At 40.3% G+C, this 15553-nt stretch overlaps 1 protein-coding gene across 1 annotated transcript in view; it reads left to right on the plus strand.

Annotated features, from left to right (window-relative positions):
* Positions 1–629: 629 nt before the first annotated feature.
* The window catches only part of DCBLD1 (discoidin, CUB and LCCL domain containing 1), a gene marked incomplete at its 5' end in the record, with an annotated part of 29707 nt that continues 14783 nt past the window's right edge, over positions 630–15553 (plus strand). Inside the window, 5 exons of the mRNA XM_008944166.1 lie at positions 630–842; positions 11005–11142; positions 11707–11758; positions 12511–12583; positions 14401–14534. Of these exons, the coding sequence (XP_008942414.1) occupies positions 630–842; positions 11005–11142; positions 11707–11758; positions 12511–12583; positions 14401–14534 (610 nt within the window). The remainder of the gene's footprint in view (positions 843–11004; positions 11143–11706; positions 11759–12510; positions 12584–14400; positions 14535–15553) is intronic.

The raw sequence follows: 15553 nt of genomic DNA on the forward strand, positions 1-15553 counted from the left end.
GCAAGGAGACAGCAGCACTTAGATGTCCAGGCTTGTGGCTGTGAAGTAGCCTGCCTACCAATAACGATGTATATCCCACTTCTGTGTCTTGTGTCTTTCCCTCGTCCTTTGTGCTGCTTGTATTGTGCAAGTGGTGCAAGAAAGCCAACAGGGAAAGAAGATGAGTCAGGTCTGTGACAGTACATAGTTAAATCATGTCTGTGCTTTCATGTACGATTCAGTAACCCTCTCTCCGAGAGCTCTTTCTATGGAAATAAAATGTGGAATGATAAGTGGGAGAAAACTATTTAAGGAAAGATCCTACCTATTCCACGTAGAATTGCATCTTCAAGGTTTCAGTAGGGCTTGGCTGTAAAACAGAAAGCCAGAGAGACTCTGTTTGTACAGGACTGCCAAATACGTCTTGGTTCACGAGTGTTTTCAGTCATCCTGCTTTACAAGAAAAATATTCCTGCATTTATTTTAGTTACGTGTGTACCAGCAACGGCATAACTGAAAAGTACTATGAAATACTTTTTTAAAAGGTGGGAGCACACCATGAGATGTGATTATGTGGCGAGTATTTTCTTATGTGTTTTTTATTGAGGAATATGTTTTGTTTCTCTTCCTTGCTTCTTCAACTGCTGCAGGGGATGGATGTGGGCACATGGTGATGTATCAGGACAGCGGGACCCTGGCATCCAAGAACTATCCTGGGACATACCCAAACTACACTCTTTGTGAAAAGAAAATCCAAGTGCCTTCGGGAAAACGCCTGATTTTAAAAATTGGAGATCTGGATATTGAATCCCAGAAATGCGAATCCAGCTACCTTACCATCCAGAGCTCTTCAACACTGCACGGTATGTAAAGCATACGGCAATCACTGATGCATGAACTGCTAAATGCCAGCTCAGCAAAACGCATGAAATGTCAGCCTTTGTCCTTTCCTCCTCCTTTTCGTATTCAAGTAAGTTGCTGTTGGCATGTGAGGCCTTTGCCCCTCACACCATGTGGTGTTCTGCCGAGGTGGGGGGTGCTGCCACGCGGCTGCCGGGGCCACAGGGGCTTGTGCCTGGCCCTGGCACGTCCACCAAGGGCTCTGCCCTCCCACCTGTGGAGCTGTGCTATCATAGCTTTGCTACAGCAAGTACGTGGGTGTGTGTCAGCCCTGTATCCCCCTCAGGCAGGGGAAGCACTAGCTCGAGAAGAGAAATTGGAGTCAGCAGTCCTGCATGTCTCTATTTCTTGTGAATATAGTTCAGAGCTCAGAGAGGAGATAGCCTTTGTTATTGCTAGCTATTAGGCGCTGATAACCTTTGCTGATGTACAGGCTTTAATACTTGCAGATATTAAATGCAGGCAGCCAGTCAGCACTGCTGAAAGAGATTTGCACAGGAAGATAAGTGAGTAATCTGCTATAGCTGTGCACTTAAAACAATCATAACGACAGCAGGATCCTCCCCAGGGAGAACCTGAGGCCTTCCTCAAACAGGTTTTTCCCAACCAGTTGTTGCTGAAACTTTTGATCTGCTCTCTCTGGAAGAGTCAAACTGATTTTCAAGTCAGTGTGTCCTTTTGCAGAAGTCAAATTTAAATTTAGGGTTGCAAGGCATTCCACAATACAGAAATAAACTTAGGAATTGACAAGTTCATAAAATTTTGCCTTCTGGGAGTGAGCTGCAGCCCTTCAGACAGCTGAGGCTTGAATGTGCTGTACTGGACTTAACAAGCAGAATGGATTGAAAGGGAGAAGGTGATGAAGAGTTGACATACACAGAGTCTCTGTGGGTTTTCCAGCTCACCCAGCTCATTGGTTGACTCAGTATAAGTGTGTGGCTCTCCTAAAATGAGGACTTATAAGGTATGTTAGTAGTAAAGAAGTATGATTACCTTTCATTCATGAGCATGATAGGCCTATCACTCATCAGGTAAGATATAATCAAGTGAGGTATTAAAACCTTGCTTGCAAATGATGGTAAAGGTGATTATTGTTCTCATGAGGGAGGTATTACAGCCTCACTAAAAGTGGGCAGTGACATGTTGACTTTATAGCCTTTCATAGAGCTTGATTTGAGGTCTAAGGAATATCTCTGTTTATGTGTGCTGGGATTTTTTTTGTTTACTTCATGTCACAACTGTAAGTAGTGAGTTGTGTTCACCCGAAGCAGTCTGTACTTGGCAGTAAGAGATAGGTGTTTAATATTGTGTTTTATCTTTGAATAATTTTTATTGATGCTATCTTGATTTTTCTAATCAAAGGCTTTTCCAGGGAACAAGGATAAATAAATATATTGTTTTCTGAAGTGAAAAAAGCTTGGATGTTAATTGAAATTCTGGCTCCTTACACATCAGCCTGAAGACATCTTCACACAGTTCAGTCCTGCTCATATGCAGCCTATAGACACAGAATACCTGTGTATTATGCAATCAAATCCACATAATGAATTTCTTTAAAGTATTCCCACACCCATTTTCAGATCTGATTGGTAATGTCTGATGTGTGGGGACTATAATTTGCATTCTCAGTAACGAACTGCACAATTAGCAGATTTTGCTCATATCCGATTAAACAAGTTTTATAGCTTAGGCAGACATACCATCTGTAATGGGTTTTGTGGTCTGCAGCTCACTGTAGACTTTCCCACTAGCATACCTACAGAGTCTCTGCTCTATGTTAAGGTAAATATGTTCAGAACAGCAGTATGGAAATAGTTATATGCATAAAATCATGATATCACTTTTGTTTTAAAACACAGGAATTAATAGATGAGGTTAGAGCTTCTCTAAGTCAGTTTTTTCAACAGTTTTGCTCTACGTCTGGGTTTTAATACACATTTATGTAAGCAAAAGAAGCTCTGTGAGTAAGCACTGCTACGTCTATTCAGTCTATTATGTACCCTTTTGGGGAGCTCTTTCCAAGCCCACATCTCTTCACAACCCTCCCCTCTTCGTGAACAGCTACAGGAAGGTCAACATCTTCCTTTTGGCCAAGAAAGTACTGATCTTTGCCTTCAAAATTCTGTCACAGGATTGTAGAGAGTTGAGAAGATTCTGCAGGCATTGAAAACATCTGAGCAATTAAAAACTAATCTCTGCATGCTTTCTGTATTTGACCTGGGCTTAAAAAGGAAAACCTAAAGAGCTAAGTATGAAAGCTGACAGTGTGAATATTACTGATGTTTCAAGTTAGCCGAGTAGCATTTGCTTTTTACTTAAGAGGTCTGCAATTATAAGACAATAAGGTCCAAAGGGAAATATGTTTTAAATACCATGCTGATCTCTTCAACTCTGCAGAAGACAACAAAGTGGGTGTCGGTATGTGTACAAACATCTATTAAGGAGTGTGTCTGAAGCTTTGAAAATTGGTCAGAGGCAAAGCACTAGATTATATGCATAAATATAAAATTAGTGTAAACAAGACTTTAGATTACAAAGTATTACCTTCCTTTCAGATTTCTCCCACTTGTTTTCTTTACATTTCACTGGTTCATTCATCATCATAACCTTCTGCTGGGATTCATGCAATACAGCAAGGAGTGACTCAATTTGTGTTTGGGTTATTTAAGTTCCATGCAGTAAGAGGAAGCTATTATATACAGATGGAAGGATTGATTTGATTGATGTTAGCCGTAACATTGATTTCTTCACTTTTGTAAGCTGTTGACTATAGATTAGATGGCTTACATGTAGGATTTATTTAAGTTCAGGGTATTTCTCAAATTTTGTAGACGAATGGAAGAGTACTATGAATCTAATTGCCTCTTAGAAAAGTGTGTAGTGTTGTTGCATATGCTGATCTACTGAAGCCTCCCTGCTCAACTGTTACACAAACATGACACTACAGTCCTTCTCACCTTCAATACTTCTCAGCCTTAATGGACCTGTGTATGCAGCCATTGCATTTAGATTTCACCAATATTGCAGTCAAGAAATGGCCATTAAATAATATTAATGAAGCTCTGATATGGGAGACGTAAAGTGTCTGAACACTGTGTCTCTGGGTTATTACTCTGCAGACTATTTTCTTCACTGTTCACTGAAGGAAAGAACCTGTAACAAGCCTCTTCTTTCAAACTGTTAGCTTTGTATCCACACATCAGTCAGCAAGGGTAGGCTAACACCAGTTTTGGTGAAACTGAGTCACCTTTGTCTGACAAACACTTAAACATTAGCACAGCTTTGCACATGTTGTCTCTAGGAGAAATCAATAGATGATCATGTTCTGCTGCAAAGGCATAGCTTTGCTGTGGATTAAAATTGAGGGTTTTTTTTGTCCCACAAAAGGAATCTAGAATGAAAATGAGTATCAAGTATGGTCTGACAGTGTAGACAATGGGCAACCTTTACAGAAATGCTTTTCTTCTTGAGTTAATTGCATTATCTGAGCATATTAAAAATACTGAGCTCTGAATAAGACCTTCTGATTTTTTAATTAGTTAAAAGGATATGTGAAAACAAGATTAACCATGTAAGCCCTGTAGTTCTCAAGAAAAAAAACTTCCACTCTTTATGAAGGTGTAACATAGATGTTTTAAAATTTTGACAGGAACTGCTTTTAGTGAACTTCTTTTCACATCTTTATCAAATTTCTGTACCTCTTTTGACCCTTTTTTCTTGCTTTTTTCCTCTTTTCTTCCCCAACTAATGGCTTAGTATTTTTTTCCCTTAATTTTGTGAGATAATCATTAGCCTTGACTGGTAAGATAGATGAAAGAAGAGATAAGTGCCTACTTACTTCTCCATTCACTTGCAGTCAGTAGGAGGTTGATATGTTCCTTTGGGGTGGATGTCAGATCTGCTGAGTGACTAGTAATAATTTGGAGAGTTAGTGCAGTCAGCTTGTTCCTGCATAATTTACAGCTGGTAACTAGCGTGAAATAGAGAAACTACTGTAAAATGCTCTCTCCACCCTGCACCCAGTCACTAAGGGTTGTTAGACAAATTGGGCACTTACTGGCATGTGAGAGTGTCTGCTGGCTGCTGAGAGTGTGTGCACGTGCATGTGTGCGGGAGAGCAGAGTGCCTTCGGACGCCTCCTACCTGGCATTATTCCTTGAGGGCATTCATCAAACTAGTCTTTCCTTATTACGTGTTGTAAAAAACATCTTGCTTAAATAAAGGGTGTGCCCATGTTTCTTTTTTGCCCCTCAAAGGAAACTTGTTATTACAGTATTGTTTCTGGTATTTCAGGAAATCTAGGGAAATGCCCAGACAAGTTCTCACTGAAGATCAAGTTGGGCGGTTTCTTAACAGTTAAAACTCCTCTAACAGTTGGGTTTCACCTGAGTGGTTGCAGTATCCCAAGGTTTCAGCTTTGGAAAGATTTATGAAACAAAGAATGCCTGTGTTTGTTTCATCAAATGAACGTTTTTCCTCTTAGCTCCATAAAGCATATTGTGTGTTTTTCTGTGGGTTTTGTTAAACAGCTACAGCTCTTCCTAGTGATTCCTAATTGTTGCAGTGCATCTGTCTTTGGGTTTGGATAAAACCACAGCCATGTTAGAAGTGGGAGATCTCACCTGGGGTCAAGGAGGCAGACCTACAGCTTGTGCAAGTGGCCCAGACCCTGCCTTTTTAAATTGTAATTACTTCTCCATCCCCTGACTCTACTTGGATGCCTTTTTATTTCCTTTATAGCAGTCTTTGGCAACCTTCTAGAAACACTAATTGAAAGTTATATTTGTTTTTTCCTAAAATGTGAAGTGCTTACCACTCAGCCTGAGGTTGGACTGTGTTGCACAGAGTTAAGTGTTGAATAACCAGGCTGTCTTATCCTGACTACTCTGTCAACTCATATCTGCTGAGTGTTAAACACCACTTTACCCACATCCTGCCAAGGACATAGAGCAGCATTTTTATTTCTCTGGCATGTCCTTGCAGGGTGGCACTAGTTGTCCTTATGCATGTGTGTGGCAGCGTTGGAGCAAAGAAGACCTCTCCTTGGGGAGTGAAGAGTTACTGCTTATGAAAGTGAAGCATTTGTGTAAATGTGGGATGCAGATGAATTTCAAGAATGTAGATGTTTTCATACACAGATCCTTGCTGGTTTTGTGAGCTGTTTGTGAAAGAGTGCACTTTGTGCACTCTGGCTGAGTTTTTAGTTCTGAGGTGAAGGAATCATAATCCACATTTGTCACATCCCCTGTTCTTTCTCATCTGTTGAGGTACTTGAAAATTGCTTTATTTGACAAAAGGTTTCTGAATATAAGGATCATAATTTAAAACATTGTTTTCCCCTAACAAATGCCTCTCCAGGCAGATCCATGGTTTCGTTGCTACACATTGCTTGCCAGCCATGTCTTACTCTGCAAGTAAAGACAAAAAAAGGGAGAAGATCCCCTGTTGAACAGAGGAGGTCATGAGCTGGTATCTAAACCAAGTTTCTTAAAGATCTCTGTGGACATCAAACTGCAGATTTTGAATGATTTTCAGGAATTTGAAAGCAGAATGAGCAGACTGAACCAGACATGCAATAGCTGAAAAGGGAAATAATTGCTTTTAAAAGAAGCAAAAGCATTACAGAAGAGGCAGAAAGTATTAAGAGCTACAGAAACAAACAGTATGTAGGCATTGCCAGCTGGTGTGAGAGGAGAGAGTCCTCTAGGCACAGTGTTTCTTGAGGAAAGTAGAAAAAATTAAGGAACATAATTCAACAAAGCAATCTCAGGAAATATGCCAGAGCCTGGCTGACAGTTGAAGTAAACTAGACCTTGTAAAACCAGACAATGCTGTAAAGATCATCAGATTTGCAAAACAACAGTGTTATGAAAAAGACAAAAGCAGTAGACTATTTCTAACATGTAAAAAATAAACAACATGTGAAATAGTCTCTTCAGTCTCCGGAGGTGCCAGGCAAAGGATATCCATGAGACAATTCACCGTGTATCTTGCAGGATGTTAATACTCCTTGGAGACAGTGATTGCAAAATAAAAATATTTAACTTAAGCCACTGAAGATCAGGAGATCTGAACAAAAGGCATTAAATGTTAGTTTAATTATAGAGTGTATTAAATGAGGTACATTTGAAATCTCTAAGTCCCTAATAAACCTGCAGAATTTAAAAAATATATATATTTTAGAGAATTGAAGTAAACAGACAGAACCGCAGTTGGGTCAACTCATTAATGAGACATGGAAAGAGGAAAAGGCCCTGGCATCTAGATGTAGTAATACTGAAAAATGGAGGACACCTACCCAGTTTCGTGACATGTAACGCATCTGTTTATTAAATGAAACTCTTTTCTTTGTTCTTAGTAAACAAACCAAATAATCCTGCTTATTTACCCCAACAGAGCTCCAGCCAAGTCACTTCAACAGGAAACCAGGAGAGAGAGCAGCATTCATGACTCGTTTTTCAAGCTGAATATGCAAAAAACCCACCTCACAACTAGCATTAGAAGATGAAAAACTGATAACGTGATCTGGCAGTTCTCAAAAGGGACCTTAAAAAAGTTTTGGCTTAGTCCCAGGTTTAGGATTTAAATATTTATCCAGACTCAAGTCTAAATGCTGTGGTAAAAGTTAACAGGGCTCTATAAACAACTGTTTCATTTTCATATCAGGCATAAACCAAGGCTTTCTCTATTATCCCTGCTCTCCGTTATGGTTGTACAGTATTCATATAGGCAGCCTGAGGAAAACAATAAATCCTAGGTGGAATGGACAGAGAACGTGGGGAGTGAGTATGAGTCATAAAAGCAGACCATAAAGTAGTATTTTTGTTGCCTGAATTGCAAGTGGAAAATACTGAATAGTAAATACAGTTTTTGGATGAAGTCTAACATCTATAGTTGCTGATTGGGTTTAATCTTTGAACATCTATAAAAATCTCACTATATATATTCAAGGTAATAGGTAAATCAGTGGAAAGCAAATCTGCTAGGCATTATTGTGTACATAGAAAGTGCACCTAATTCAGGCACACCACAAGCTGAAATGCAAGGAGCTTGGGAGACTCTCTCCAGCTTTACATTGAAGGAGGACTGCTGTATGGAATTGCCTAGGAAAGAGTATTCATGGTTAAAACCAACATTTTTCTAAAGAAAATTAGAAAACAGATGAAAGCATAAAATTCTCTCATTAGTCCAAGCTGAACCCAAAGAATTATCTTAACCTTGAAACAGGTTGGTGGTTTGGGTTTTTTTTATGTAAGCCTTACTACTTGTCCCCCTGCGGAATTTCTTGGAAGATCACCAATGTAAACTAAATTGATTAGAGAGAAAATGAGAATTTCAGGTTAAAAACGCCACTCTGAACTCTGCAAAAGCACAGCAAAATGGAGAGACGTGCTGCTAAATAATAATAAAAAAAAATTGGGTAAATCAAATCATGAAGGTGCTTACATTGGTCATTTAAAACACAATAAGCACAGAAAAGAGTGGAATAACAGCTTTTCCTAAAAACAGACTGCACATGCTTGCATTTTTCAGGGAGGGAAGAACACCTGTTATCTGATTGTTTTTTTCTAAGAACGGCAATAGAGGGGTGAGAGAATGCTTATACTTTTTTTCTAAAGTCTACCTCTCAGTGCTCAGTTCTCTATTTGATAGCACAGAAATAAACTCTGCCAGATCTCAGGCAAGTCTGAAGACTTGGCAGCCTAGTACTGGTATGATGTTACCTGAATTATGGAGAAGAAATGTGTTGAAGTATTTTGCAAGGCTTCCTCAGGCTGCAACAAAAGAATACAAAAATATTTTGTAGTATTAACAAATACACCACCCCCTCCCCCCCAAACTATTCAGAAAACTGATACACTTTTGGAAAATATTCCTCGCTTCAGTGCATACTCTTTCTTGCTTCTATGTCCTTTAGGGAATTAACCCTAGGCTCCCTAGGTTTTGAGTTACCCATGGGAGTCTCTCGGTACACCAGAACTACCCAGAACTACTCTTGGCAGAAGGTAGCCATAGCCTGGTAACCCTTTTTGGATTTATTACGTAACAGTAGAAACTTGTCTTTAGGCAATGCATGCTGATTTCTTAAGCTGATTGTTTCTGAAATTTTGGCTTTCGTTCGTATTATACAACTCCATGTGTCTAGACTTTTTTATTTTATTTTATTGTTTTTGCTTATGACATATGTGATTTGTTTGTATAATTACCTGGAACGTATGCAGACTTGCTACTGGAGGAGACACATAGTCCTGATCCAGACAGTGTGTGGTTGAGTGAATCAGCCATCTGAATTATACCTACAGAGTAGATAGGTCACTGCCAATTGCTGTGAGGGAGAAAGCCAAAAAGCACTTGTGAGAAAATATGCAGAGACAGTCCTTGAGAGAAGAAAAGGACTAGAGCTTTCTCAGGTGTTTTATTTTGAAGAAATGGAACGCCTCTCTATCTTCTTCCCCTTTCTCTCTCTTGATCTAAGTTAGCACTTTACTTCTCCCACTGCAATCTGACACAAAAGACCTTCTCAAATAAATCACTCGTGCAGTTGTCTGGTATGACACAGTGTCAGATGCTGTCTTTTTGATAAGTTCATTTCCTAAGCAATTTGTTTAACCCTTTTTATAGACATTGTTTTCTCTAAGTCGTGAGTCATTTTCAGCACGAGTACTCCAGGGAAATGTCACACTCATCACTTGTTTCTCTGCCTGCCTGGCTTCGCTGTATGGTTTTTATAAGCCAAGACAGTTCCTCCTTTGCTTTATCCCACTCTGCTGACAGCTGGCTGCCGTTGGCTCCAATTGGGCTACTCTATAGGCTGACCTTATAGTTGTTATAAGGGCAAGGAAGTATTTGGGAAAGATCCCCCCTCAAGAAAAATGAAGAAGGAGCCCCTTAGGGAGGGTACCACTTGTCAGATTGTGTCATACTGTGACTGTAATTTCTGGTATCCCAGAAGTCAGTTCCAATTTGTCCTAAAGTGGCCACCATTGATAAAACGAGGTTTTCTAGGAAATATCAAAGTGATCATTTTTCATCCCAAAGACTTGCTTTAGGACATAAAAGCTGTCATTCACCTCAACAGAACAGATGGGCTGAAGGCTTGCAAGGGGTCTTGTTTGTTTTATCTCTTCAGAAAAAAAACTTGCTTGCCATTTTACAAAATCCTCTTCTTAGCAGTATATATTGTAAGCATCCTCATAAATTCAAAAAAGTGTACCTAAAGTGCTTTGGATTTTCTGTGTCATCTGTGCTTGAGGGCAGCCAGGAACAAGTGTCTGCACCTAGGTGTGGTGACAGAAGGCAAGGGCAAAGACTGTGGCAATCTCAAAAGGAAGCTCCCTTGGGAACTGATTTCTGAAGAAGCAAATGTAATTACTAAGAGTCCTGAGCACGCCTGCTGTAACAAGAAATGAACGTCCCAAAAACTGTTTCAAGATACTGCAGCTGGTAGCTATAAACCCCTTATCTAATTCAATGTAAGCCCTGTTCCACTCCCTTCATCTTCCCCTTTCTCTCCCTCTCTTTTTTGTTTAAAACCCTAGAGACTTGAACTATATGCTTCAATTGTCTGATGATGTTTTTAAAAGGAAAATTAAGATGTTTTCTGAGTGAAGTGGTACCACCTTACAGTACAGTTTGGCTTGTGGCACACATATCTTTGAAAACCAGGTACCCTGTTTGTGATCTTAATCCTTCCTGAGTGGCTGCTGTGCTACAGCAGCATGAGCTGTTCGCCTCTGGAAAGTTTATCTAGGGGATGCCGGGTAGATACCTTGGATTGCCTTTGAATGTTCTGTTCTTTTCTTTACTCTAATGAGTTACTGCTGGTTGTAAGCATGCTGTACTTCAAAGGCTGAAGGGCATTAATCATTCTCTTAAGGCTTATGTGATGAGAGATGTGGATGCTGGAATTGCTACCATGGAGAGACAATTGGATCCTGGCCACTCTTTGTCAGGGTAACTTTGGAGCTTATACCCATAAAGGACTGAAGCCAAAACACTTTTGTCAACATTTAGATTAGTACTGAAGGAGAATGAGTGTGTTATGAAACTCTGTGCTGATCATGAGAATATTCCAGCCTAATGATGTCATCTAAACTTTTGAAATCTTATTTGTTCTGTATGTAGGGCCATACTGTGGTAATGTGATGCCCGTCCCCAAAGAAATCATCCTGGATAGCAATGAAGCAACTATTCACTTTGAGAGTGGATCCCACGTGTCAGGACGAGGTTTTCTGTTGTCCTATGCCAGTAGTGATCATCCAGGTAAAGTGAAATCCAAAAGTACTAAAGGATTAGTGGTATAGTGCCCCCTTATTTCATTACCTTCTCTACACCCATAGACTTCAGCCCAAATTTTTGAGTTTAAATATTTCCATATTAGCATGAATCATGATATTTTAAATAGCATGTGTGCAAGAAGCAGTTGTAACATTAACCAGATATAATAGCTGCTGAAATCTCACCTAGACAATTTGCCCTACAGGCCCAGTGAAAAAGCATATTGGTGCTTTCTTCTTGAAGCTCCACTGAAATCTGGGCTCCAGCATCTACCACAGAGTGACAGGATGAAGGAATAGGAGAGATTAAGATTTGATTCCTACATATAATATCCTGGTGGTCTGTGTAACTTTGCTGAAGGTGTAAAACATAAGAAGAGTAGAAGAGGTAGATGAAAAGAATGAGGAAAAGACATAGCTGTTGCTTTTTATCAAACAAAATTAAGTTCTTATATGGAGAGGTCTTTAAATGTAATTTGATGTTCAGCCAAATATCTGTCTTTATTTCTAAATCCTGCAATGAGGACTGACATTTGTAAACTTTTCACAGATCTAATCACATGTTTGGAAAGAGCAAACCACTACACAAAGACTGAATACAGGTAAAGAGGGTTTGCAGCTCTCTGTGCTTTGGCTTGCTTTGCTGTGTCTGTCATCTGGTCCACATGCTAAAAAAAGTTATATAAGGCTGGTACAGTCTTGGTTTTCTGGAGAAGTGAATTCTTTTGAGCTCAAATGCTGTAATAGTCATAGTCCAAGGTGTGGTTGTGAGAAGCAGTGGTGCAGAATGGAAGTCTGCAGCTTAGACAAATGAGGGAATGAAGTTGCAGAGCTCTCAGCAATTCTCATTAGGGTATACTTAGACATTGTATATCTAAAAAGTTTCCACTTTGAATTTCAAAGTAGCCTTAATGCCAGTGGTCCTCCTGAAAGCAGATCGTGTCCTAGCTGATACAAGATTATCTGAGGACAAGCTATAATTTCTTGGTTCCTCGAACTTTGTGATCAAATTTGAAATGGTAATAAATTGTGCTCTTCTGTCTGCTGTCTGGATGTGCACGTAGGCTTCTGATCTGGACCGTGCTGAAAGCTCCTGTGGTAACATTTCTAGAACAAGAGAATTAAACAGAAATGCCCTTGCAAAACTACTTTTGTGGTTGTGTGCTGCACTGTGCAGTCCACTCATGAGCTCAAGGACCCATTTAGTTACCTCCCAGACCCTCTAACAGACCATCAGCCAGAACTTATTGCTAACGTATTTATTGGTTTGAAAACATTTCTTTTGTATGAGTTTATTTCTGTGTTTCATCACTACAGTTCATATTTTAAACAAGCCTCTCTTCTCTCACTACAGCAGATACTGTCCTGCTGGCTGCAGAGACATAGCAGGTGACATTTCGGGGAATATTGGAGAAGGATACAGAGATGTAAGTAGAATCATAAAATTATAGATTCTATGTAAGTACACTGAATAATAAGAATCAAAGAATTATAGATTCTATGTAAGTACACTGGATAATCGAGGGGATATTTATAAAGACAGAAGAGAGAAGCATAGTACAACTTGGTTTCAACCGCTGCTGCTTGAGTTTTGTCAGTAATTCTTCCCAGTTGTGTTAGATATACCTTTCATTATCAGTATATGAGCATGTTATCACTATATAAGCACACGGAGACACTTTTCAAACAGACGAATCAATTGTGTGAGAATAAAGTCCACTGACTGTCAAATACACCTACTGACTTGTGGTATCTGGGAAAACCCTGTAGGATTTGTCCCTCTTGAGGCAGTGCTCATTGATGTACTAAATATGACTTCAGCTTTTACTTGTCCGTGTGTGTTTCTTTTGAAAAGTTCTCTCATGTAGGAAAAAGGAAAAAACAAAACAAAACAAACAGCATTTCAGTAACAAGAAATCTGCTCTGAGATCAAATAAATATTATACCTTGCTTAATCACATCTCACTGGTAACTACCCACCTCTTGGATTGTTTTAACTGCTTGTTCTTTAAAGTGAAGCAGTTGCCTGAGTGGTTGCATTTATCCACAGTTCATATCACACAGTGCTCTGCCCTCTGTGCCCGTCACCCTGGTGTCTCTTTCTGTCATGCTTGTGAAATCTTTACGTCTCTCACGGTGGAGTAAGTTTAATCATGCCACTAAAGCCAAATCCCACCCTATCACAAATCTAACAGTTGCTGAGTTTCCACAAAGTCAGCGTTCACGTTTAACCTGTTCATCCAGTTATTCAAGCACGCTGCTCCAGCCTGAAAGTGGCAGAGCTGAAGAAACAAAGAAATGCCACATTACATTCTCATTAGCTGGAGTTATTCCTGCCCTTGCTTTGGGTGATTAAGAAAGAAAAGCAGCACATGGCATGACCTCATGTAGATCTTATCTGTGCTGAGGAATTTTTGAAAGAATTTTCCCCCCACTGCTGTTAAGGAGGGTTCAACCTTGCTGATGGGAAGAGCCTGCAGGGCTCCCCTGACAGCCTGCTACCTTTGTGTCCCCACCCACCCCAGCCCTCCCTGGAAGGGACAGCCCAGCACAACAGCCTGCCAAGTACAGCCTGCCAAGTCGCATAGTCCAAGCTGGGTCTTATGAAGGAGACCAATGTCTGCCAGCAGCCCCTGGGAACGTCTCCTTTGCACCTTTCCACGGGCCCTTCTCTGCTCTGCCCTAGCCCAGGAGTACGTTATTGCCACCTGGTTGGCACACAAGTTGTCCTGCCTGTGGTTTTCAGCATTATCCCACCTGAGATACTCTCAAATGAGCTATACTTCAAACCCAGCAGTAGCTAGTCAACACATATCGAAATCTTCTAGTGCATGCCATGACTCAAATGCTAAGGTGCAGCATTAGGTTTGCCTTCAGGCAAGTCCAGCAAGTAATTATCATTTTCCTTTTGCAAAGAGGAGCTGCCTTGCCTTTGACTTTGTTTTCCCGAGGAGTGACACAATACTTATTAGGTTAAAATCTTGCAGCACCTTCCCAGAAGCAGATTATTTGCTTTTTCATCTGTAAAAAAAAAAAAAAAAAAAAAGAAAAGGTGACTTTTGGGAAAATATTCTTTTCAAAGATTACCCTTCCTTCTCCCTCCTCTGCCTGCCACTCCTCTCGAGCCTTGGCGGGATTTTACGGGCTGCACGACCTGCGTGCTAGTGGCTTGGCAGTGGAAGCATTTAGCAGTGTGTCAGGGCGACCCTCTGAGCCTGGCCCTCCGACGGCTCCTGCCTTTCAGACCTCGCTGCTGTGCAAGTCGGCCATCCACGCGGGCGTCATCGCGGACGAGCTGGGCGGGCAGATCAGCGTCACCCAGCAGAAGGGCATCAGCCGCTACGAGGGCGGCGTGGCCAACGGCGTCCCCTCGCACGAGTGAGTACCACTGGTGGGGCGGGCCAAAGGGGACACCCCCCTGTGGGGCACGCTGCACTGCCCAGGTCAGCAGAAGCAGGTGGGCATGCTTTTTTCTGGGGGGAATGATGTTAGGTGTGGGTTTAGGGGCTTTTCGGCTTTCTATGGCTGTGTTAAAATGGTGTTGGCTTTGGATAGACGAAAAGATTCCAAGTTTTCGGTGGCTCTATACCATGTAGGCGGTATTTTCTTTTTTTTCCCTTCTATTCCTTCCAAAACATATTTGCAAATTACTTTGCTAGCAAACAGATGAAAGTACAATGTTCTGCAACAAACACCTTTAATCGACATGCTAATAAATCATGTTAAATTCATGTTAAAGTTTAAAAATATCTAGGAGTAATGAAGAAATAAAAAGTGCCGTTCAGCCATAGGGGATTTAACGAACAACTTCTTAAACACTGCGCTTTTGACATGTTCAGAGTTTGTCTCTTTCAGAATATTTATAGCAAGGGTGTTATATTTACCACTTATCTTCTGACTTTTAATTGTACTGTTGTTGAAGTAGAAATAAATCCTCTAATCTCATTCCAGCACAGTAAGCCCTTCCAGCAACTGCCTCTGTCATTCCTGTTGGTTTATATTTTTTCATTTTCCAGTGTTATCTGGATTTTACATGAGGCATGTTTGGTTTTTTATTTTTTTTAGAAAGGGAAATCTCAGTTCCATAGCCTATGAGAACGAGGGGAATATGTCTTTTTCATACTTTTTTCTTGTTTTCCTCATGATTCCTGTATACCTTCCTGACAATTTTACAGTCATGGTTTCATTCATGGGGGGAAAAAAAAAAAATTCTATTCATTTGGCCTCTTGCTGTGCTTAAACTTCAGCAGAGATTGAAATACTTTATATGTAATGGCACTGGAGTATCCAAAGCTGGGTAGCATATAGATCACTAGACAGAGGCCTGTAAAGTTTAAATATTTTCTGTTTTTCTTGAAAGTTAATTGTCAAAGAAAATTAATATAACCTTGTCTCTA

This window comes from Merops nubicus, unplaced genomic scaffold (genome assembly GCF_000691845.1).
Source record: "Merops nubicus isolate BGI_N331 unplaced genomic scaffold, ASM69184v1 scaffold47047, whole genome shotgun sequence".
Lineage (NCBI taxonomy): Eukaryota > Metazoa > Chordata > Aves > Coraciiformes > Meropidae > Merops > Merops nubicus.